The sequence below is a fragment of the Populus nigra genome, chromosome 3 (assembly GCF_951802175.1).
Source record: "Populus nigra chromosome 3, ddPopNigr1.1, whole genome shotgun sequence".
Lineage (NCBI taxonomy): Eukaryota > Viridiplantae > Streptophyta > Magnoliopsida > Malpighiales > Salicaceae > Populus > Populus nigra.
Genome location: NC_084854.1, coordinates 5483295 through 5508736, shown reverse-complemented (window position 1 = coordinate 5508736; position 25442 = coordinate 5483295). Strand labels below are relative to the sequence as shown.

At 34.3% G+C, this 25442-nt stretch overlaps 1 protein-coding gene across 1 annotated transcript; it reads right to left on the bottom strand.

The window, feature by feature from the left end:
• Positions 1 to 13053: 13053 nt before the first annotated feature.
• On the bottom strand, positions 13054 to 22010 carry LOC133688170 (kinesin-like protein KIN-5C). Its single transcript, XM_062107569.1, has 23 exons — positions 21736 to 22010; positions 21515 to 21644; positions 20998 to 21156; positions 20541 to 20890; positions 20324 to 20462; positions 20112 to 20209; positions 19880 to 20036; positions 18323 to 18392; positions 18141 to 18217; positions 17956 to 18009; positions 17773 to 17853; positions 17585 to 17696; positions 17418 to 17504; positions 17157 to 17332; positions 16850 to 17011; positions 16644 to 16751; positions 16139 to 16297; positions 15978 to 16061; positions 15699 to 15904; positions 15515 to 15616; positions 15104 to 15213; positions 14459 to 14610; positions 13054 to 13870 (listed from the first exon to the last, which is right to left on the bottom strand). The coding sequence occupies exons 1-23, from the start codon at positions 21792 to 21794 to the stop codon at positions 13667 to 13669; spliced, it is 3036 nt and encodes a 1011-aa protein (XP_061963553.1). The 5' UTR covers positions 21795 to 22010; the 3' UTR covers positions 13054 to 13666.
• Between the last annotated feature and the right edge of the window lie 3432 nt (positions 22011 to 25442).

Sequence of the window (25442 nt, the reverse complement as noted above, 5' to 3'; positions counted from 1 at the left end):
TTACTACTGAGAAATACTCCTTGACCTGGATTACCCTTAAGATACTGGACCACCCGCAGAGCAGCTTCCCGGTGTGCCTCCCGTGGGCATTGCATGAATTGGGATAGAATATGCACACTATAAGATAGTTCGGGTCGAGTGAAGCAAAGATAAATCAATCGTCCTACCAGGCGACGATATTGTTCCGGATCGGCTAATGCTGTACTAGTAGACAAAGCAAGACGATGATTTTGTTCTAAAGGAACAGCTGCTGGTCGAGCCCCTAGTAAACCGGCCTCCGAAATAATGTCAAGTGCATATTTGCGTTGACAAAGAACAAAACCAGCAGGATTGCGCGCCACTTCAATTCCCAAAAAATATTTGAGACAGCCAAGATCTTTCATGTGAAAGCAAGCATTGAGATAATCTTTGAATGTCTGTATATCACCCGGACGATTGCCAGCGATGATAAGATCATCAACATACACAAGAACACTAAGTTGTACTCCCCCTTGCAGATATGTGAATAATGAGTAGTCGGAATAAGATTGCTGGAAACCATAGCTCGTCAAGGCGGTTGAGAGTTTAGCAAACCAGCACCGAGGAGCCTGTTTCAACCCATAAAGCGACTTTCGAAGTTTGCAAACTGCCCCAGGTGTCCCGACGCGAAAACCAGGCGGAAATTTCATGTAAACTTCCTCCTGAAGATCACCATGCAAAAATGCATTATGAACATCCATCTGATGGACTGCCCAATTCTTCGCGGCGGCCACAGCAAGAAATACTCGTACGGTAACCATTTTCGCGACAGGCGCAAAGGTTTCCGTGTAATCAAGACCTTCAGTCTGATGATTGCCTAAAATGACTAGGCGAGCCTTCAATCGCTCAATAGTACCATCAGAATTATATTTGATCTTGTACACCCACTTGCATCCCAAAGCTTTCTTCCCCGCCGGTAGACTCTGAACAACCCAGGTCTCATTATTTTCGAGGGCGGAAATTTCACGTTGCATGGCATCTCTCCAACCTTTGTTTCGGACTGCCTCCGAATATGACACGGGTTCCCGCGCAGCTGTGATGACTGCAAGAAAATGTCTATGTCGCATAGAAAATTTGTCACAATTCACATAATGTGCTAAAGGATAGGGTGTACCTGAAGGATGCAGTGGGTCGAGTGGCGAGCGAGATGGACTCAGTTGAATGGTGTTGGTGACATACTCATGGAGTCGGACGGAGGGATACCGCTGGCGATGTCCTCTCCCCAATAGATTAACCTCTTCTTCTGCTAGAGGAGGAGAAGTCGATGGAGCAATAGTTGGAAGTGGCTCAGAAGAGGAATGATCTAACTCCAGCATATCCTTGGGTATAAGATTGTGGGCCTCGTCAGAAGTGGTGAGAGCCATATCGGTAGTGGAAGGCCCATCAGTAGTTTGAGCAAAAGGAAAGACAGCTTCTGAGAACACAACATCCCGAGAGACAAAAAAATCTTGTCTTTCCAAATCATACAGGCGCCATCCCTTCTTTCCATAAGGATAACCAACAAAAATACACCGACGACTTCTACTTGCCATTTTATCCCCCGTTTTCTCATGTGCATAACACAAAGACCCCAAAACACGTAAGTGTTTATAAGATGGTTCCACCCCATGTAAGACGCGATATGGTGTTTTTCCATCCAAGATCAAGGAAGGGGTCAAATTGATTAAGTACCCAGCAGTCAATACACACTCGCCCCAAAATTTAATTGGAAGAGAACCTTGAAATCGCAGAGCGCGAGCTACATTCAAAATATGTTGATGTTTTCTCTCCACACGCCCATTTTGTTGTGGAGTGTCTGTACAAGAAGTCTGAAAGATAATTCCTTGATCAAAGAAATATGATTTCAGACATGTAAATTCTGTCCCGTTATCGCTTCGGAAAATTTTGACTTTCCGAGCAAATTGTCTCTCAACCATGGCAAAAAAATCTTTTAAGCATACTAGATACCTCTGTCTTGTCAACAAGCAAATAAATCCATACAGCACGAGAGAAATCATCAACAATAGTTAAAAAATACAAAGCACCACATGAAGAAACTGTTCTATATGGTCCCCATAAATCACAATGAATCAGGTCAAAAATACCCAAGGTCTTGTTTTCGCTAACAAAAAATTTATCTCTCCGTTGTTTTGCTCTTTGACAAACATCACAATTTTTATTCAAACTGTTTTCCTGGTTGCTAGAATTAACTTCGGGAACTAACTTTGTTATTCGTAAAGAAGGATGCCCCAATCGTCTGATTCTTCACTGGGTTGTTCAATAGACCCGTCGATGAACCCGAATTTCTTCCGGGCTCTCAAGGCCGTTCGGAACGAACGTGCCCACTCTTCATAGTTGTCCCCCTTCAGTTGAACCTGAGTAATCGTAAACCCAGGATTATCAAGAGATGTAATATCGTATGGCGAAATTGTTTTTCGATTCTCACTAGATACACCCTTGCTCCCGGACATGGATTCTGCCATGTATTCTGCTTGATTGTGTCTTATTTCGATTGTTTTAAAGCTCTGATACCATGATAAAACAATGGAATAATAAAACAGTAGAGAAGGGATGTTGCAGCTCCAAAAACCCTTAAGGTCTGCGTGTATTGTATTAGGGTTTTATAATCCCTAAATGTCCACAATTAATGCCTAAATACATGCCTAAGAATATTCACATTCCATAATAGGATAATATTACAATCAGCTCATCCCATATTTAGATATTCCATAATAAAAAGTATTATACCTTCGGATTTATTGTCATTGTTTACCACTGGAAGAGTATAGTGGTGTTCTTTTCCCTCCACCTAGAAAACTTAAAACATGTTTACAAAAGCATTGAGGTCTTTTCACATTGCTTCTTTGTCATTAGCAAATAAAAAAATAAAACATTAGGTAAAAATACGTTTTTTTTTTATTTTTTATTTTTTATTTGTCACTAGCAAATAAAAAATTAAAAAAAAAGACAGGTATTTTCTTATCTTAATTACACGGTAAAACGATTCAAATTCCTTTAAAAGCAAAAATAAAATTAAATAAACATAATATCAAGGGGTAATTTTATATTTTCAGAATGGATTTTTTGCTGTTATAATTAAAGTTGAGGGGCACTTTGGTATATATATAAATATAAAAAATTAAAATGAACAATGAAACTATGAAAATACTCTTAAAATAAATAAAAAATTAAGCTTCAGGTTAAATAGCGTTTTCAGTCTTTCACAATGGTTTTTTTATAATTAAAAAGTCAGCTTAACAAAAATTCTGTATTTAAATTAAAAAAAGGGTGAGCGCACTAGTGCGTGCAACATCTCTCGACATCTAAAAATGTGATTTCATCGTGTTACTGGAAACAAAGTTGTGTCATCTTCCTGTTAGTGCAGCACGTGTCTCAATTTGTGGATGAGTTTGGTGTCAATAGGTCTTTTTTTTCTTTTTTTGTCTCTCTCCTGCTCTCAAAATTATAATTTGATCCTCTTGGTTGTTAACACTTTAACTTCAATCCTTATTCTTTTGATTTTTAATTTTTGGTGTTGACTTTTTTTATAGAAATTTTATTTATTTTTAATTTTATCCTTTAATCTTAATTTACCAAATATTATATTCTTCAAAGTGATTCTCATTCGTTGATTAGCGCCAACAATTTTTAAAATATTTACTATAATATATAATTCTTAATTTATTTTATTAAACACACACATCAACTTTTCTGTTTGTAAATAAAGTTTTTCTTGGTCTTTGAAAACAAATTAACAACACTTTCAATTTTGCTTTTTTAAAAAAAAAATTGATTTTACCCGTAGAAAATCACAAATACCCGATCTAGTTATTCCACGTATGTGGGGAGCCAATTCCATAACTTGGAGAGCAATTCGTGGTAGACAAAGAAGATTGCCATCATGATGAAACCTTAACCAAACAAATATCAAATCCCCACCAAGGTGCACTTACAGGTGCGATGCTCTGCTTTTGTACTTTTCACGAAATAGACATGGGACTTTTAAAAAATAAATAGCAGAGTTTGATAAAAAAAAATTTTGAAAAATAACAATTGCTGAAAAGATATTTAAAAAATAACATAATCGGATTCCTAACTATCGGTTTTATAAGGAACTGATATTTTCAATAGCAAGTGTTTAGTTAGAAGCCAAAATACATATTTACATGTATAAAAATCAACTCAAGATTTTATAAAAATCTAATGGTCAAATATAAAATTCAAGATCCAATGATCAATAAAAAAAAAACATAAGTTAAGGTGCCGAAGAAAGAAAAATTAAAAAGAAAAAGAAAGGAAAAAAAGAATAGATCCCTCAGAACACACCTTATCTCATGCAAATTAATTAATATGTATAAAAAACAATTCAAAATTTTATGAAAATTCAATAGTGAAGAGATGAGATTCAAAATCCAATGAGCACCAAAGAAATAGGAGATAAGTTGAGGTTGCAGGAGAGATAAATGAAAAAAAAGGTCACTAGAAACACATTGGAGCTCTATTTTTTATACACTCAGTACCATTAGAAAGATTTTGACGAGACAATTTTAATCATACCTTAAAAGACCACTAAACAAGGTTGTAATTAGTTAGGGGTTTTGTTTTGAGTTAATTTAAGGTTAATTATACAATCTTATTTGATGATTTTTCAAATGTGGTTAGAATTGTCTCATCGAGATCTTTTTAATGGTACCAGTTGTGTTGAAAATAAAATTGCAATGTGTTCCCGGTAACCCATTCTTTCTTTTTCATCCCCCCCCCCCCCCCCCAATTCTCTCATGCCACATAAGTTTATCTCCTCTCTTCCTTGTACATTGAAACTTCATAAAATTTTGAGTTGAATTTTGTACATGTTAATTAATTTTTATGAGACATGCATTTTGATTTCTAACTAAACAACTACTATTTTCAATAACGAGTTGTGTACAAAACTAATACTAAAAAACATGGTTTCGTCAAATTATATTGTTTTCTAAATATTTTTCTAACATGTGTTGTGTTATTCTGTGAAAGTTTTTACTAAATTGTTTTAGAATGGTCAAACACTTCGAAAAAACAATAATACTTTGACCTGGTTCATTTCTATTTAATATCAAAGGGATATTAAGTTATGGATAGATTTAATATTAAGGATTAAATAATTAGTTTTTGAAACTAGAGAGATTAGTTAATTTGATTTAAAACTAAAGTGACTAGTTTATTATTTACTCCCTGCAATATTTCGCCAAAGTAGCCCCAGCCCCATCTCGCCTAAAACACAGCCTGTCTATGGTCTCCAATTCCAATTCATGTCACCATGATTGTAAAAGCAAGCTACTTATATGATCTTTCTTTCTTTTTTAGTTCAATCGTGGCTTTTTTATAAATATCTATTTTAATTATCCTAAAAATAAATAAATAAACAAATTGAAAGGTATACTGTAACACTGTGCGGGTCTAGGCCCCGTTTGTTTGCAGGAAAGTAGTTTCCTTTTGGAAAGTGAATTCCGGGGAAAGTGAATTCCAGGAAAGTGAATTCCGGGAAAGTATTTTCCGATGTTTGGTAGTGTAATGGAAAATGAGCTGGAAAACACTTTCCAGTGTTTGGTTATGTTATGGAAAATGAGCTGGAAAATAACTTATTAATGTTTTATTTTTTCAAGTTTATTAAAATAATGAGGAACAAATCTTACAAATTAAAAAGTTGAATGAGAATGAAATTGAAAAAAAAATATAATTTCATAAATTATCTCAAATAAAATAAATAATAATCAAAATAATAGAGATTAAATCTAAAAAATTAAAAAAAAATGAAAGGTGAAGAAATTAAAATAATAATAATTAACATTTCATAAATTATTTCAAATAAAATAAGTAAAAATCAAAAGAATGAGGACCAAATGTGATAGATAAAAAATTTCAATAAAAAAATGATAAGGAAAAAGCAAATAGCAATTATAAAAATAAGGACCAAAATTAATATAAAAATTAAATTTTAAGAGATGAAATTAAAAAATAAATATTCAAAACAAATTATATATAGCAATCAAAAGTTTGAGGATCAAATTTGATAAAATCAGCAAATAATGACATTTCTAAATTTTTCACAACTTCCGGAAAGTGTTTTCCGCCTAAATTTTTCAGGAAAACACTTTCCTGAAAACCAAGCCAAATTTTCCTTTGACTGGAAAGTGTTTTCCGTTGACCAACTTTTCCAATGGCAAACAAACACATGAAAGTTTGGAAAGTGGTTTTCCGGAAAACAAATACAGCCAAAAGAGAAAACACTTTCCTATAAACCAAACTAAATTTTTCTTTGACTGGAAAGTGTTTTCCGTTGACCGAAAAGTGTTTCCGTTGACCAGAAAGTGTTTTCCGTTGACCGGAAAGTGTTTTCCGTTGACCAACTTTTCTAATGGCAAACAAACACAGGAAAGTTTGGAAAGTAGTTTCCCGGAAAATGAATTCCGGGAAACAAACATGGCCCTAGTGACTCGTGGGGATTTTTTTTACTCCTTTAGCTTATAAAAAAATAATCAAGATAGACGTTAATTGATCCCTTTTTTTATGAAATAGCTGATAGATTAATACCTAAAAAAAATCCTTTTTTTTAATTTGAAAACTTTCTATGATTAATTTAATATCATATAAGAAAAAAAAAACAACTTTTTTAAAAGAAAGCCTTAGAGATATATAATGCCCTCCATAGTAGAAACAAATCGAATTTGATGAGTGGAGATCACACTGGTTCTTTCTGTAGCTCCTGAAATCCTTTTCTTTGTGAAAAAAAAAATTTCATTTAAATATTTTTATCTTATTAGAATAAAATATCTTTAACTATTAAAGTAAAATATTTATAATTGTAAGTCTAGACGTCCGACTCACATAAGTCAGAACTCAATACTTAACTGAATCCAGAAATGATTAGTCCAGATACATATAAATCTAAATTATATATTTGACTGAGCCTGAAAATTATAAGTTTAACAGTTCATCAAATCTACACATATTTAAGCTCATTATTTGGCTGAGCTGAAGATAGATTATAATCTTAAACTTTGATGGGTTGTTAAGAAAAGAGGAATCATTGAAAAAAAAAAAAAAAGAAGTTAATCCATCAACTGTATTAACTTTTCTTCTTCTTCTTCTTCTTTGGCTATTGAAGTAACTGCCCGCTGGCTAGTTGACATTCATTGTATATTTGCAAATATAAGCTGTGTATCTCTGTCTTGTCTCTACATATGTATCTTCTTTTTAATTTTTATATTCCTTTTCCTTGCTGTTCTCCTGAGATTACATATATACAAGAGGAGGAGGGCTCTTGCCCCCCATAATTTTTCAAGAAATTCATGCCTTGCCACTGTGTCGATGCTTATCGCCTAACCCTGTCATTGATAAATTCTGTTGTGCAATTTTTTATATCTTCTTACACCGTATGCGTAAGGCGTCCACTAAGTATAACTGGTAAGCTATAAAAGACAAATGATTGCGCAATAACATTGATTCAGAGAAGTATACGGCATGATTTTGGTTTCCTTCATTAGGAAACTATATCTCTTACGGGCTTGGAGGGATTGCTATCAACGTACGAGGAGATGGGATGGAGATGGACGTGGACAATTACAATGTATAGTTGAATCAGGTAGTCAGCAGATGAGAAGCTCACATCAATTCTTTAAGGAGAAAAATCAGAATTTCTTGCGAATTTGGAAGGCCTTACAGAGACTATTTTAGGAGTTGACCATAGTACTTGTGAGAAAAATTAAAATCATGAGTTTGCGCAGTGGTTTTACCATGAACAGTGACAGAAGTATAATTTTAAGCATTAAGGGTGGGCGGAGGAGGGATTAGTTTTAGCTAACAACAAGGGTGTTCTTCCTCCTTGAACGTCAGAATTTATTTTTCTTCTGATGAACATGTACGTATACTAGTAGACTGTGAGCTAAAATGCTAACTAGTTTAGAGCCTCTTAAACCCAACAACAAGTGATTAAATTCAACTCTCTTCTTGAAGAATCGGAGAAAAGATCACTGTGCGTTCATCATCTTTGCTTGATGAATTGATGTTAGATACCAGCAATGGCACCACAGATGCAGATCTGAAATCCATTGTAGGCACCATTACCTCTACCATAGGCACAGCATGCAGTGTAATATTCCTGTTTGGAATCACCTTGCAAGCGAGCACGTGCTGTTGCGAAGATGACTCTTGGATAGACCTCGAATCCAGCTGCTTAGCTAACATGGAGATAAAAATAATGGCGACTTTCTTCTTTATAAAATACAGAGCGGGCATTTTTTCTTGGGAATTTGATTGAAATATTATTAAATAATCAGAGCCGAATATTATTGTTATATTATAAAAGTCCCATATTAATTTTTTCTTGGGAATGCTTCGGATTCAATGCTATTCGAATAGCAACAACTTTCACAACTCTTAAATAATATTCTTTAGATCCGTGTGATTGACATAAAAAAACACTATCTTCAAATCTACAACAATGAGAAAGAAGGATTTTTTAAAAAACAAAAAAAGTAGCACACTTTGGTCAAAAGTTTTTGGTAAAGTAGGATATGAGCAAAAATAAATAAATTCGTTTTAATAAAAACATGATTAATAATAATAACTTTAATAAAACGTGATTAGTAATAGCAACTTTAACCAAAAAAAGTCAAACAAACGTAAATTAACTATAATTCTAGCCCCTTTCAAACCTTAAATACAAGCATTAAATAATACACTGACCTCAATCTATAACTCTAAATCTATAAAACAAACCCTAAATAATAATCACCAATCACTAACCTTAAAAACAAATACCCATCAATTACCCTAGAAACAAACCCTAACTAAATATAATAAAATGTTTTTATTATTCTTATCTTTTTGTTTATTTAGGGTTTACTATTAATTAAATACTAAATGATAAAATTTAATAAAAATTCATATAAAATCAAAAAAATCAAAAACTAACCCAAAAACCTAAAAGATTTGTATTGCTGTTTGTTTTTAGGATTAGTAATTAGCTTTAGGATGTAGGGTTTGTTTTTGAAATTTAAGTTAATTTATAGTTTGGAACCAGGATGGGTAAAAAAAAATTAGTTTACAGTTTTTTTTTAATCAAAATTGATGTTGCTAGTCATGTCTTTGTTAAAATCATTATTATCAATTATATTTTTATTAAAATTATGCTATTTTACATATTATTTTTTTAGCATAATATGCTATTTTGCCATAACTCTTGGCCAAGAATGATTGAAAAAAAACACCAGAGAAAGAGAGGTGTTAATTTCTTGACTCAACGATATGAAGGAAGTTCCCAAAAGCTGTAGCGTGATGGCAAAGGATTTGAGATCTGCACAGCAGGTCTCAAGTTCGAGTTAAGGGGTGCACCTCTTGTAAAACCCCGAGATGGCCAGGTTTTACTCGCTCACCTGGATCTACAAAATGTGTTTTTTAAAGGATGGAATTTTCTCGAATCCAAAAAAAAAAGATACGAAGGAATTCTAGAAAATATTGACAAAGTACAGTGCTTTTTTTTTACTCTTCAAATTCAAAATTACAACATGACCCCTCAATTTTATAATTTTTACATTCATTTAGTCCTTATAGTATTTTTATATTTATGTTTTGATACTAAATTCTATACTTAGTCCTTTAATCTAAGAGAAGAGAGAGAAAGGTTCTTACTGGCCACAGAATGCATTGACCTTTTGTCATTTAATCATGAAAAAGCAAATTGGGCGTGGAAAGTATTTTTCATTCAATTTGATTTTAATTGGGCGTGGGTTTTTCGGTCCAAATTATCTGAATCCTGATTTTTCCTCTACCAAAAGTGACTGGGATTTGCTGTAAAGGGCGACACGTCGTCAACCCAGGTGGAAAACACGTCATCCTATATGTTTTTAAAAAGATAATAGCTCAGGTGGACGAAGACGCGCCATTTGCCGAATTAGAAGACAAAAAAAAGCACTTCTAGGCAATAGACAAGGTTTTCGGACCTATCCTTCTAGGCTTTTGTAAGAATAAATAAACAACGAAAAGAGAGATTTGATCAAAGAAACACGTTTTTTTTCTATTGAATTTAAATTTTTATGATTATAATTTCTTATTCAAATAACAATAACAATGCTGTAAATAAAAAATCAAGCATGAATTAAAAAAAAAAAGAAGGAAATTTGACTGAAAGAATACGTTCTTTACTCCAAAATATTAATTATTTGAATTTTTAAGAGTATATATTCTATTAACATCAAAATTAAATAAAAGAGGTACCCCTCACACTCACAGCATGGGTAAACTGCTTAAAATGATCACTGTCCAGGAATAATAATCCAGGGCAAATACTCGGGCTATTTTACAACAGAGCAGTGCTATACCTGCAGGCTAAAGAAAACCCTTGGAAAATGACCTCTCGTCTGCTCTTTCCATGCCAGAATAAGATCGATCATTTAATTTTCCTACAAGGGATTTATTATGAACTGCATCAGAAGTTTCAGGAATTTATAATTACAGTTCTGTTTAATACAGAAGGAAAGGAAAACATCCTCTGATTACCAATAGTCTCCGCAGGAACAGGTGCCTTCCTTAGCAAACCCACCAATCATAACATTCCAAGAAACTGGGTTTCTCTCTTCCGTTTTCTCAAAAAAGAGCTAACCACCACCTAAATCTTGGTGTTCTGCATACATGCATACAAGCTTATTAGCAACAATGAGGTCATGAATGATGCTAGTGCTTGTTTTGGAATGGCTACAGCAAAAGGAGCTGAGAAGAAACAGGTTTTCAGTTTCGTGAATCAGAAAAGAGAGGTTGATAAATAGAAATATCATGTTTTAGCTGCTTGTAATTAAATACTAGTGGGGATATCAGACCCACACCGCAAACTACATGAGTATATGGACAAAAACGACGTAAGATGGCCCACCCTGTCACGTTTTGGTTAGGAGGCTAAGCCCATTTAGGCCTATCTCATTGTTATTTTATTTATTTGGAATTATTTATGTTAAACAGTTTAATTTGATAGGTTGACCTCAATAGCGAGATGTTTTAGGGTTTACTATTTATATGTTTCTCTATCATTTCGTGAGACAGTTTTTTATGATTAATGAAAATATTGCAGACTTTGCATATCTCCAATCTCCTTTCTTCTTTTCTTTAGCTTTTTTTCTTTCTCTAAAAGCTTCTTTCTTTTCTTGTTTTAATTTTATTATTTATTGTCCCGCATCAAAATTGGTATCAAAGCATGGCTTTTAATTGTTCTTACAATTAAACGATCCATATGTTTATACTTAACCCTAGATCCAGTTTGTTCTAAAAAAAATCGTATTGTTCTGATTACAAAAAAAAAAAAACATTGTTTATCATCAACGACAGCAATTTTCAGCAGCGGTGCCTCGGCCAATCACAGCAGCAGACCCACCACCGAGAAGACCTGCACATCAATCCCATAGAGCGATCGACAATTCTACATCAACACCAATTACAGCCAACGATCACAACCAAGACACAAGTACACATTGATTTACTGCCTTCAACAACCCGCATCGTCGTAGCCACAGCAGGTCTTTGTCATTAGCAACACAAATCAGCGTTACAAACCATCTGCAGCAACCACCATTGACTCGCACCCTCCAGCAACAGCACCAGCCGCAACGCCACCATCCACAATGCCCTCGCCTTAAACAGCGCCAACGGATCAACGCGTCAACAGGCCCCTGTCCAGCAGCAACACCACAGACACCACGACCCCTTCCCTTGCACTACCAAGCCCAAGTAGAATCACGAAGCCCCATTTCTTGTGTCATCGCCGTCAGTAGCAGCAACAGATCACAGGAAGTAGGGAAGAAGGAAACAGAAGCTCGCAAAATAATCAACCCTACCACGTCAGCGCCACGTCAGCACTCCGAGGCAGCATCTATGTCGTCAACCACGTCATCTGCCATGTCATCCTTCACTGCCACATCACCTAGTCAGAAATTCTTTTACCCATTGAATATCATCGTTCCTGGTATGCTTTTACATTTGTTAACCAAGATTTAGCATTAATATTATTCTTTGTGCTTGCCCATAAATAAGTTACATAATCCGCCTCGCAAATTTAATTATCTTAATTTTGGGCTTATTTATTGGCATTGAGTATCTGATCCTCGTAATTAATTGTGAAGCTTGGTTAAATTCGTGGGAAAACTGAAACATTGTGTTTGAATTACTTGTGTGCATTTAGAGAATTTACATTGCTTACTTGCAAATTTTCCTGGTTTAATCTGTCATTACTTAGTCTCCAAGATAAAAAAATATTTTTTAAAAAAATTATTAGCTATAATTTTATTTTGCGTTTTTATTTGCAAGTGTTATTTGTCATCTCAGTCTTAGGATTAGTTTTTGTATGTATTTACGTAGTGGTCGTCTAGTACACAATCTAGAAGTTATAGCTACCATGGACCCAAACTCTAGTAATGTTCCTAGAGATATTCAAGAGTAATTACAACTTATATTAATAGAAATGAGCAACATGTCAAATCAAATGAACAACATTTATGGAAGATACAAGAAAACAAAAAATTGTGAAAAACAAAACAGAGATATTTTCCATTCAATTTGATTTTAATTTTTTTTTATTCTTATTATTTTTACTGTGCTTTAGGTGAAAAGGGAGTTGAGATTTGGGTTTTTCGGTCCAAATTATCTGAATCCAGTTTTCTCATCTGCCGAAAGTGACTGGAATTTGTTATAAAGGGCGACACATCGTCAACCCAGGTGGACGAAGATGCGCCATTTGCCGAATTAGAAGAAAAAAAAGCACTTCTAGCCAATAGAGAAGGTGTTCCGACCAAGCAACGCCTCGTCTTATAAAAGACATGCTTTTGTAAGAATAAATATACAAAGAAAAGAGATTTTTGATCAAAGAAACACATTTTTTTTCTATTGAATCTAAACTATTTAAATTTTTATGATTATTTATTTTAATTGCTATAATTTCTTATTCAAATAACAATAACAATGTTGTAAATAAAAAATCAGTTTTCATCCAAAAAAAAAAGCATGAATAAAAAAAGAAGAAATATTCTAAGAAGCTGAGAAGAAACAGGTTTTCAGTTTCGTGAATCAGAAAAGAGAGGTTGATAAATAGAAATGTCATGTTTTAACTGTTTATGAACCTAAGCTGTAAGCTTGTACTTACAGACGAGGGAGTTCTGTTGAATGGCTGTTCTGACTTTCTGAGGAACTTGGTGGCAAGATCCTCCTATTTATCTCCCTTTTACTAGCACCCACCTTGGCTCTAAATACCAAGTACTTCATTTAAGATGTTCCTCCTTTTTTTTCAACGCAAAGAGATCCAGCTGGTGCAGTAAGGCAGCAACAAAATCACCAGGGAAAATTGGCAAATACTTTGGGAACCAGAAGGTTGATTAAAGAATGGCATGCGTTACATTACACGAGCAGAGCTGAAAGGAACCGCCCATCTTGAACCCCAAATGTGTAGTTTTGTGCCTCAATTTACAATCATTCTGTTAAGCTTCAAATTACTAAATCCCAAGATGGGATCTATTAACCTAGACACAAGAATCCTCTGCCACACCCTTTCCTGCAGCCTTGCAGTTTTCAATAATAACTCAGGACGCCGATGGTACAGAATAAAGATACAAATAGGCAGTCATTGCGGAGACAAATGAAACACAGCCAAATGCTATTGCTGATTCAGTTGAACAAGGGGTGACCGTGGTATTAGAGATGGTTTCAGTTCTTTCTCCTCCAATGATTCATATGAATTATTTTCTCGAAATTCCTCGAGAAGATTTTCCATTGGCATTGCTCGAAGTGATTCAATGGTCCCCTTGCTAGGAACATCCGGCTCACTTCTCACTGGTGTTGTGCCTGTAGACTCGTAATCCTGCAAGTCAGATCAACATGATTATCAAGTGAGTGTAATTGTATTTTGTAGGAGGCCATAATCCAAATTGCACATCAGACTGCTTAACATAAGCATTAACAAACAAGATGTAAATTATTACAAGATAAGTCTATCCAATTTTAGATAGCTGTAACCCTGTTATTCGACATAAACTTTCAGCTACAAATATTTCAAGAACATTTTCATGTATTTTCTGCGTTTATTACATGTCTGGCAACTCAACAAGCAGCCCCCCTTTCATTCATCCTTCCATCTATCCCACTTACAGCATATACCACTGACACAACAGGCATGCCCATAATATGACTAATACATATTGCATCCAAATGAGCTTAAATTTAGTTATTTGAAACCTGGTAACCGATATATTTCCATGACCAGGCCCACTAGAGCAACTCAACACGTTTTGAGACTAGAGCACGTAATTTAAGAATTCAAAACAGCACATCAAACAATTCTAATACATAGATTTGTCAAAATTTCAACGAGATTCAAAGCAAAATCATACACCACCCCCATCCCCCCTACTTGAGTAGAGGTTAGGTGTGCCAAGCCAAACCAACTTACCATATATCGCTGCTCAAATGTTTCACGTGCTCTATCTTCGATAGCTGCAGATTTGCCAGAGTGATCCTCTCTGAAAGTCTCCAGTGCATTTGCATGGGCTTTAACAGCATCCAAGATCTTAGATACAGATCCTCGCTCATTGTCTGACACTCCTGTAAACACATCCATCTCAACATTAATTCTACATCCCAAATCATAAAGTAACGAGTGCAATGTGAAAGTATGCCAACATACACTGATCCTCAACTAGTATGCATACCTAAATCTACATGCACGTGATAAAACACCAGCTAAAACAAGCCAGAATTCTCTTCGAAGAAGAATAACTTGTAGACTAACTACAATAAACACGCAATCATTGTTCCCCAAACTATTTATGATGATTCCAAAATTATGCTTCTACATTTACCACAGGAATGGGGACTAGAGAATTGTGAAAAACAAAACAGAGATATTGCAGGTTTGAAAAGTATAATGTAAGACATTCAAAATCATTGTAACATTCTCCATGAATCACCAAGAGTGATCCTTATATAATTTATCTACCAAACATCTCGCATTTCAGTGAAATTTAAAATGATGTGAAAGGCTGTGATTATCATTGAAAAAACAAGCAAAAGAAAAGTGAAGACACAAATAAATTACTGTCAATGCGCTTGAGGATATCTTCACTATTATTTGCCACATCTTGCTCAGCTGTAACCCGTGCAGAATCAACCTCAGCATCATGCTGCTCGAAGCTTTCCGATGCATTTCTGCACCAAGGCGTTGAAAGGAAGAAAGGATGAATTTAAACAAAATGATGATATGACTTAATGAGGCAACTGTGAAAATGAGATGAAACAATGAAAGAAGGGTACAATCATAGCTTGGCCTATGCACTCCATGACAAGAGCCAAAAACATGACACCCTGATCCATACTAACTGGAGGTGGATTCTCAGATAAAAATGCACTTGTGGATTCTCAGATAAAAATGCACTTGTGGATTCTTTGAGAAAGTGGATGTCAAGATTAACTACATATCAAAAATATTAAGAGAATGTGGCATTTCTACCTTGTAAGCGATACCAATTCAGAAACATGACTAATTCCCATCTTATTCACAGAGTCATGTGTCTTCTGCCAATGCTTGAAAGCTGATCCAGCAGTACTTACACTAAAGAAAATAATAGGGAACCAATCAACAAAAGAATAAAAGATATTGAGTTCAACCACCACTTGCAGAAGACTTTACATACCATTGCTGTAAGAGCGACTCCATCCTACAATGTTTGGCAGAAGAATAATCAGCAACATCCTTAGCATTGTCTTCTGCCTTCATGGAAAATTCATGCCATTTTCGTTTTGCATCTGTTGACACATGCTCCATTGAAGAAACGTGTCCATCCAAGAATGCCTTATTTCCAGTTGCAGTTTCTCTAAGATCAACAAGCCTTGCATCCACCTATTGACTTAACCATCAGCATCTTAACAATACAACAAACAGGAAACTATATCTGAGAAAATAATGCAACAACCAGCTCTTTTTGACGCTGAAGGTGGTTGGAAACCAGGTTATTGATATCAGCAACAAGCTTCTCAGCATCGGTTTTTGATTGCTCCTGCATAGTTGCTTTCAGTTGGTAATGCAGAACAGGACATATTCACCCATGTGTTTAATTTCTTTACCATGCCTCACCTCATAAGCTTCCTGAAAGTCGGTAATATTTTTCATTTGAATGGCATCAGCTTGCACTGCATGATTTTCCAGGTTTTTGCATTGTTCCAAAATCTTGTCAAGAAATCCATTCATGTATTCAGAAACCTCCTTTCTTTTCTCTCTACTGACAAGGAATCGCTGTTCAGTCCACATGAAAACAAAATTACAAAATAAGAAACAGCAAAAGATACAAGGAATTTAAAACAAAAGGAATAAATTGAAAGATCAACCAGGAGAACACATCTGACTAGGGTTGGTAAAAGTTGCAAACTACATGTATACATTTAGAAAACAGTAAACGGGGTTATTAGCATCTAATAAAGAAAGTATAAAAGCAAGTTACAGATGAATTTCAATGTTTAAGGGATAATACTGAGATAAAAAAAAAAAAAACTGCAATAGCAAGTCTTAGTGAAATTAGCAGCTGATACCCAAAACAAAATAAAAATTAAAAAAAAATACAAGATAAGATCAAGGATCAAACCTGACGCATTTCCCTGGCAAAAAGAGATACTTCTCCCTGGTGAGTTGAAAGACTATTCTGGAGGTCATCAAATATCGAAGCTGCTGGACCAGCCTCTGATTCTAGATACTGATTTGAAAAGAAATCAAACAAATACATAAATGTTCGTGGTATGTCTAAAGAAAGACAAAATGGTAAAACAGCCAACCCAAATAATTGAAACCTACATCTTTAATAGACTGTGTGCTGGAAGAAGCCATCGAAGAAATTTCCTCTAAGCCGGCAATAGAGCTGGCCTTGTGCAAACGGACAACATTTTGCACTGCCTCGATGTGAGAAATATACACGGCCCTCGAAGCCGATAATTTCTTCTTCAATTCCTCAATTGACTGAAACAAAATATCAAGCATGTATGAGGTGATTAAGAACAAAACTAGGGAAAATGAAATCAAATCAATTAAATCAAAAGTACTGTGACAACAGATAACGAAATCTGTAAGAAAAAGAAAATGGTAACCATAGCCTATCAATTACCTTATAATGCATGTCTAAGAAGGAATGACCAAGTTCCTGAACACGCTGAAGATGTTCATTTTGCTGAGATATAGACATAGATACCATGTTACATAGAGAAACAATCTGTTGGGAGAGCTGCCCTCTAAAATTGTTAACCACTGATCTGTTATCAGAACTCAATTTATCTTCTCTACCTGCACAGCATATTGTAGATAGTTACAACTCTCAATTGCATAACAATAAAGTTGACTGTTTGAAACCAAGTCAAGGACTACATACCAATCTTCTGAAACAAAGAAGCATTGTCCTGAAGTGCTTTCTCGAGGTCAGATCGTAAAACACAAGCTTGATGAGCCAGAGCATTCTCTGTTTTGAAAATTCATCAGCATTATTAATACATCAAAAATAAATGAGTAAAAATTCAGTAGAAGAATAGTCAATCATGCCTGCTTTTCTCTGCTCAGATATGATAAAATCCCTCTCTTTCAAACCATATCGACACTTCTTCAATTCTTCTTCAGTACACGTGAGCAATTTGATAGTTTGATTGAAATTTTTCTGCACGTTTCACCCATTTCAAGAAAGTCAATTCAAACATAAGAAACATTCTAAACAACAAACCAACCCAACTCACCTCAGCGGTATTAAGTTTGCTGCTCAAATCAGAACATTGGCGAACCTGGGCATCGTACCTATCTCGCCACTCCTCAGATTGCTGTTTGTAGCATACCATAGATTGTTCTCGTAAATTTCAGTTTCATACAAACGAAAATAATAAATCCACAACTTCTGTAGAAAAATTGCCACAAATACTAACCTTCTGATGGGTTTCTATCATAACTCCCATTTGTTCTATCTGATCAGCCATGGCCTGACCACAATAAAGACATGACATGAGCATAAAAACTTGTAGTATAAAAGAAATATTCAGTGGCCTAATGTAGGTATATGTATAATTGCAGCATCAAAGCTAATGTGTAAAAATGGGGAATGAAGCAATACCTTTCTTTCACTTTCCTCCTGATAGTATCGCTCCTTCGGCATATAAACACCATTTTTTTCACGGGCAGCATAAACCTCTGGACAAAATGCCAAAGATTATTTAAACTCATCAAACTAAAACAACATGAGTTACCAGTGGAAAGTTTTTTGTGTACTACCCCTGCAGATTCAAAGCATCTCACCTGCCTTAAGTCTTTCAATTTCTCCATAAAGGTCCTTGATAAGAGTTGTTTTCATCATCTTTTGGTTGACCTACGAACAGCCACAGCAAAATTTATGAACTCCCTAACGAAACTACAAACAACTATTTAAATGTTTAATAATATACAAAGGCTACAATAAGCACATCTAAATTAAATAGGAAAGGCAAAAATACATAGAGTTGCCATATCTAAACTCAATCCGATAGGTCTTCAAGGCAGAAAATATATAACATGTACCTTTCCATCACCAAAAAAAAATTAAAAAAAAAAAGAAGCAATGCTTGTACAGCTAAATGAGACATAAATGCATGCCACTTGAGATCTTAGCATCATTCCTTCGAGTAAAATTTAAGTTTAAAAAAAATCCCAAGTGCAGAGCCCACTCAAACAAATTGATATTAGAGGTGAGCAAAAAAACTGATAAACCGAAAAAACCAAATAAAAAATAACGAAAAAACTGAACTGAAAATCACAAGAAAGTTCCGGTTCGGTTTTCAAAGTCTGAAACCGATTGAACCGAACCGAATCAATTCAACTAGACCAACACTTAAAAAAAAAACAATTATTAATAGGATGTTTTTTAACTCTGAGGAAAGTAGCATTCCTAAACACAAAACCAGCCGCCGCTCTCTGCATCTCTCCCCAATCCCCTCCCTTTGCCTTTGCTATGCATCTCTCAATTCTCTCCTTCTCTAGATCTTAACCAGCAAGCCCTCCCTTTGCCATTTCTCTCTGCATCTCTCAATTCTCTCCTTCTCTGGATCTTAACCAACAAAGCCCCCCCACAAGCACGCACACAAACACCAACTCGATAAACCTCACAGATAGACTCCTCCTCGACTTTTTCTTCTTCTTCATCGAACTCGAACACACTAAATTTTCAACTCAAACGAACTATGACTCGCTCATAAAGAGCTTCTTCAGTTGCTATTGAAGCTTTCATGCGACAGCAAAAAAAAAACAAGGCAATCCTTTACATGCAAAAGATTGTGCCATGGCTGATGTACAGATTTTTGATGAGGATTGAGTTGCTAAAAGCAAACCCTTGTTTTGGTTTGTACAGATTCTTGATAAAGATTAAAACCCCTGTTTTGGCTTGTACAAATTCTTGATAAGGATTGGGTTGCTAAAAGCAAACCGAACCGACCGGTTTGGAAGGGAAAAAAACCGAACCAAACCAAAATCAATTGGTTTGAACCGGTTTTCGGTTCGGTTCGGTTCAAAAACTTTAAAAAAAAAATTGGTTTGGTTGTTTATTTTGGTTCAAAACCGGACCGAACCGAAAATGCTTAGCCCTGATTGATATAAAATAGTATACATTAGCTTGCATAATAGAAGATTTCATTCGGGAATTACATTTGTCAACAATGGGATAAGAACAAAAGCTAGTAAACTACACCAAGACAGCCCCCCACCCAAACTGTATCAAGTCATAATGAGCTTTTACATATCAGATGCATATATTACTGCTATAGAAACCTTTGGGGAAAGCAAAAAATCTATTCAAAATAACTAAAATAAAACAAGACTACTAACCTCCGGCTTATTTCTTATATTCTTAGCCCTGTGCGCATAATCCAGTGTACTCAATGTCTCTTCCAGGCAATGAACAGCTGGTGATACGGTTGCTATAATGCATGTTTTGGTTCTTCCTCCAAGTGAATCACGAAGTAGCCTCGTAAGCTTGCTATCCCTGGAGCAATTCAAACAGGTAAATAGAAGTCAGAAGAAAATCAACATAAGATATGGCTCGGGTAGAAGGATAAACCTGTAAGGGATATGCCCAAGATGCTCCACAAGAGCATTAATGACTCGCCCCAAAGTAAGTAGACTTTTGTTGATTTCACCAGCTTCTCTTGCACGACCCTATTAATCAACAAGGATTACAAAGCATCAGATACTTATAAATTTAAATTTAACTTGGCAATTCCCAGAAAAAAAATCATATATAACAGATGGTTTCAGAATAAGAATGTATACCTCTCTAGCACCTGAGCGAGAGATATTTTCTGAACCAGCTAGATCCACCAAATTCAGCTTGCCACATTTGATTAGTTCTTCACCTTCAGGTGTTGCTTCCTTGATATGTATTGTAATAGAAAAGAGAGAATGCGACCGACTGAAAAAAGATGGGTTCTTTATATAACAAGAACGTTGTAATCACCCCCTGAGCATTAAACAGTTAAAGAATTATCACCTCGATTGCTTGTTCAACAGAGTTTCTGCTGTTCGACGCTTTGCAGATCCTCTTTCTAGAAGTGTGAATATCTCAGTCGCACTTGCTACTATTTCCTCCTCTAAACCTCTTACAAGAACCCCACCTTTGCCATCCTCCATAAGAGGCAACTGCTTCTTTTGCTTCTCCTCCAAAGAAATTCTAGAAATCTCCTCAGGAGCAAGCAAATCAGTAATCTCTTCATTGTACAATTCTAAGAAAGTGACCTTCACGCTGTATTCTGCATTTTGGCCTTCGAGAGTATCGAAAATTTGTTGAACTGCTCTCGGTATGACCCCGGCTTCTGAAGGCAACTCTCCATTAGGTCCACTCTGTCACATTTTACATCACACGAATAGATCATTAACTCATAAATTACACAATAAAACATCTAAAACATCAAACCGACTTGTCCATTAAATATTTCCATAAATTATACCTTCGATCTTTTGCATTCACCTTCCATGGTGTAAGTTTTGCCTGTACCAGTTTGACCGTATGCAAAAATGGTACAGTTGAAGCCTTCTAAAACTTCATTCACAATTGGCACCACTGCTTGTTCATAAAGATCCTTTTGCTGTGCTGAAGGACCAAAAACCTACATTCATCCAGCATTAACAAAATTATCATATTTTTCTACAGACAAGGAAATCGAAGCAACCCACCATATTCAATATCAAAAAAAAAAAATTATGCAAACCACAAAAACAACATAAATACCCCAGTAGATAACAATTCAATATAGAATTAAACATGACTTCGAAATTAGATGTACCAGGACAACCCAATAACAAACACAGGTAGTGAATCTGTCACTAACAACCGCAAACTTACAAAATCGAACCTTAAACTCACCAATCTCAACCGAAAAAAATGCAGGATCCACTGAGTTAATTTCCAAGTTTAAAATTTAAATTAAAAAGTATCTAAATAAACAGAAATAATTTCAATTTCACCTTATCGAAAGTGAAAACCCTGTCGATATGTTTCCCAGCGATATTCTGCGAAACCGCAACTTCTCTCTGGTAATCATTGCAAGTCACCACTTGCGGTGCATTATTCCTCAATTCGTCCTCGCTAAACGGCCTAACAAATCGCCACCAGAAAAAAAAAAGGTTCAACACAAATTCAAATAAATGACTAGTTTGAGTCCATAAAACCCTAATAAAAAGTTTACCTGCAACGAAGAAGCACTTGCACGTTAACGCCTTTCTCTTTCTCGTGGCGACCTGACATATTTTGCTTTCTTCTCCTTGATGAATCCGAGAACGGAGAGAGAATCGCACGTGTTTCTACTGTTAGATCCAGTCCTCTGTATTTCAGAGAGATCTCTTTATCGATCTCTCTTCTCTCTATTCCCTTCTCTCTGTGTGTGTTTGTTTTGGTGTGTGAGAGTGTGAAGGGAGAGCGGGATGCGGATGCGATTTGAATTTTAAGACCCGCTCGCTTTGAAAATCCAACGGTTTGAAATGGATCGGACGCTAGTGTCCTGATTAAAATTTGTAGCTGTTCCGTTTTGTGCTTTGACGGTTTTGTCCCTATGTCTTTTTGCTGGTTATTTTTTATTATTTTAAGATTCCGATTGTTTTTATATTTCAACAGCATTTTTAAAAATTATATATTTTATCTTTACTTCTAATTAATTTTGTTTGATATATTCATATTATTTTGATATATTAATATTAAAAAAAAATAAAAAAAATATTATTTTAATATATTTTCAAGTAAAAAACATTTTAAAAAATAATTGTTATCAGACTTTAATAATTAATATATAATTATTGTAGATATTGTAGGGTAATGATGGGTCATTGTCCTGAAATATAAAAGAATAAGACAATAAAAATTAAAAAAAAACAAAATAAAACTGGAGATGGGAAAAAAATATTTGGTAATGATATATAAAATAGAGTGATTATTTATATATTTTGTTTGATCAATGATGGACAACACAGAATAAAATATAAAAAAAATCTAGTTTACTCAATATGTATTACTATTAAACTTATATATTTTAAAAAAGTAATTAAGTATTATTTATTTTTACTTTAATTTATAATAAGAGTTGAAATTAATAATAATAATAAAATACTCTAGTTATAAAACCTAATCGCCAGATGGGTTGGCCCGCAATCTAACTAAATTGGGATTTGAACGAGTCAGAGTTTAAGAGAAAATAGAGGAAAGATTTATGACCTAACCTTACTTGATCACAAACCCCAGTCCATCTGCGATCCGATCAACCCGTGGTAAAACACGGGTCAAAAGTCCATTGACTTTTTTTTTAATTTTTTTAATCAAAACAATATTATTTTGATTTTTAAGAAAAAAAATTGAGTCGACTCTTGTTTTAGATTAGGTTTTAAAACTATGATAAGAATCAGTTTTATTATTATATATTTTAATTACATAATTTTAAAATTAAAAATTTTTACAAAATATTTTAAAAATAAAAAATATTATCTCTTAAATATATTTTTTATATCTCTTATTTTAAAAATATAAAAATTCACTCTACACTTACAGTAACATACAGTTATCTAGAATACAAAACTCAATACGTGCGTCATATAATAGGATATGAGCCCGTGTTTTTGCTTTATAAATCTCTCTCTCTCTCTCTCTCTCTCTCTCTCTACTTTAATTTTATTATCAAGTAGCATTCTCATCTTGTTTTACTTTGATGATCCAGAATTAATTCAGTCTTTGATTCCAATCCACCCAGAAAAAATCACCTCGTCACTTTTGTCTCGACAAGGTGACATGTGTAAAATATTGTTACAAGATTTTGATTATTTTTTTTTAACTTGGGTGTCTGGACCAGCTTGTATGCACTTCGACTAATCCCACGTGCCTTAAAGTTAATGACCATGTAAGTTTTCGGTGGCCATTATATTAACATTCAAAGGGCTCGAACCTAAGACTACAAGAAAAACAAACTTCTTGATCCAAAGTTTTTACTACTGACCACCTACTATTTGACCAAGTTGAGTGCTTCATTACATCTCCCGCTCATTTTTTATAAAGCCGTAAAAAAAACTTCACAGGAAATTAAAATAATTTTTTTAGCGGTGAAACCAAATTGATGAGCGATTCCTATAAAAATAACTTCTTGCATGAAGTGACCTGCATGAAAATTTCATACGGAGAGATCACTTATGTTTATGGGAATGGTTACGTGATGGTTGTGTAAGTGATCTTTAGACTTAAAATCACTAAATTATCTTATATAGAGAATGTTATACTTTGATCTTGTTACATGTTATCTTAATCGAGGTAACGAAGAGGTAGATATTAAGTATAACATGAACTATATGAAGGTAATTAAGTGATTAAGAGAGAATTCACCACTTTAGGTGAATTAGAAAAAATGTTTCACATGTTCTCTAATAATACTGACTGAGAAATATTTGGCCAAAGTAGAATGAGATTTGAAAAGAGTTTCAAATTTTATTCAAACGATCAATGACTATTATGTAGAGAACACATGAACTAACATGATATACAGAATCCATGCTTTAACACTGAGAAACCAATCACTAAAAGGTTAAATCAAACCACAAGTGACTTTTCTAATATATAGGGGATCATGGCACGTTGTTAGACGATTTATCTGATTTTCAAATATAAATTAATCAGATGTTGAATGGATAATAAATTAAATTGTTTAATTTATTTAATTATAATTATAATTTATATTTGGTCCAACATATTAGGAATGTAATGAATCATATATATTAAAAACCATTGGTCAAAAATTAAAACTAGGGTGATTAATTAAGTATGACTTGATTAAAAATAATTTTAGAAATTAAACACTAGAATGTATTTAATCTAGGGATTATAATTTTAGTTTTAGAATAATAAAGCAGTGACTTGATTGATTAAATTTATAAAATTATCATTAAATAATATATTGATATTATTTAAGGGGCAAATTGATATTTTATCAATTTACAGGGTTTTTCAGATTTTCTTATAAATAGTAAGTTGTATCTCTTATTTTATGGAAGTTGTTGTCTATTAAATAAAAAAAAACTAAGTAAGTCATATAATAAAAAGTTAGCACTCTAGATATAATAATAATTCTCTTCTAAATAAAAGATTATATCAGGTAAATTGGTGAAACTGGGGCAGCACTAAGTTAAGGTTGGACTTTTAGGGTTTATTTGATAGTGTGATTGCGATTGCTTTTTAAAATACTTTTCATGTCGAAATGCATCAAAATTATATTTTTTAATTTTTTTAAAATTATTTTTAAGATTGACGCATCACAACGATTCAAAACATATGTAAAAAATTAATTTTTAGCAAAAAAAAATAAATTGGAATGGGCTCTTACCTGAAGCCCAAACCACAGGCCGCTGGGAATATATATTTTCTTCTCTTTCTTTTGCATCGTCAATTCTGATCTCCAATATTTCCCAGGACAGAAAAGGAAGAATGTTATCAAGTCTTGAATTCTGTAGGGTTGCAAATCAAGAGGAATGAAGCTATGCGGGGCACTGGCAAGTGCAGGATCAATAGCTGCACACAACTCTAAAAGCCGTGTGGATAAACAAAGAAAGTACGCAGTTGTGACATTGAATGACTGCAGATCACTTCTTGAGCCACCACTTTCTAATCGCCATTCCGGCAAGCCCCTTCTCTGATCTTACATTGCCTTCCTTACAAAATACAGCAGTGGATTTAGGACAGTGAGTGCTCTTGACAGAGATGCTATATTTCTTAATTTCTTGAACATATTTATACGAAAATATGTATTTTAATTAGGTAATGTTTGATAGTATTCCATGCGAGATTAGATAAAACTAGCTATACGGGACAACTCCATGTGAAATTAATTATCGAAACACTTGTTCTTTATAAATCGTGCATGTACGT

What these genes read in the sequence shown, in the direction of transcription:
- LOC133688170 (XM_062107569.1), bottom strand. Translation starts at nt 21,794, where the DNA reads ATGTCAGGTCGCCACGAGAAAGAGAAAGGCGTTAACGTGCAAGTGCTT. An exon ending in TTCAGCGTCAAAAAGAGCTG is followed by an intron (nt 15,905 to 15,977) that starts GTTGTTGCATTA and finishes TTAAGTCAATAG; the next exon opens with GTGGATGCAAGGCTTGTTGA. An exon ending in TATCCTCAAGCGCATTGACA is followed by an intron (nt 14,611 to 15,103) that starts GTAATTTATTTG and finishes ATGTGTTTACAG; the next exon opens with GAGTGTCAGACAATGAGCGA.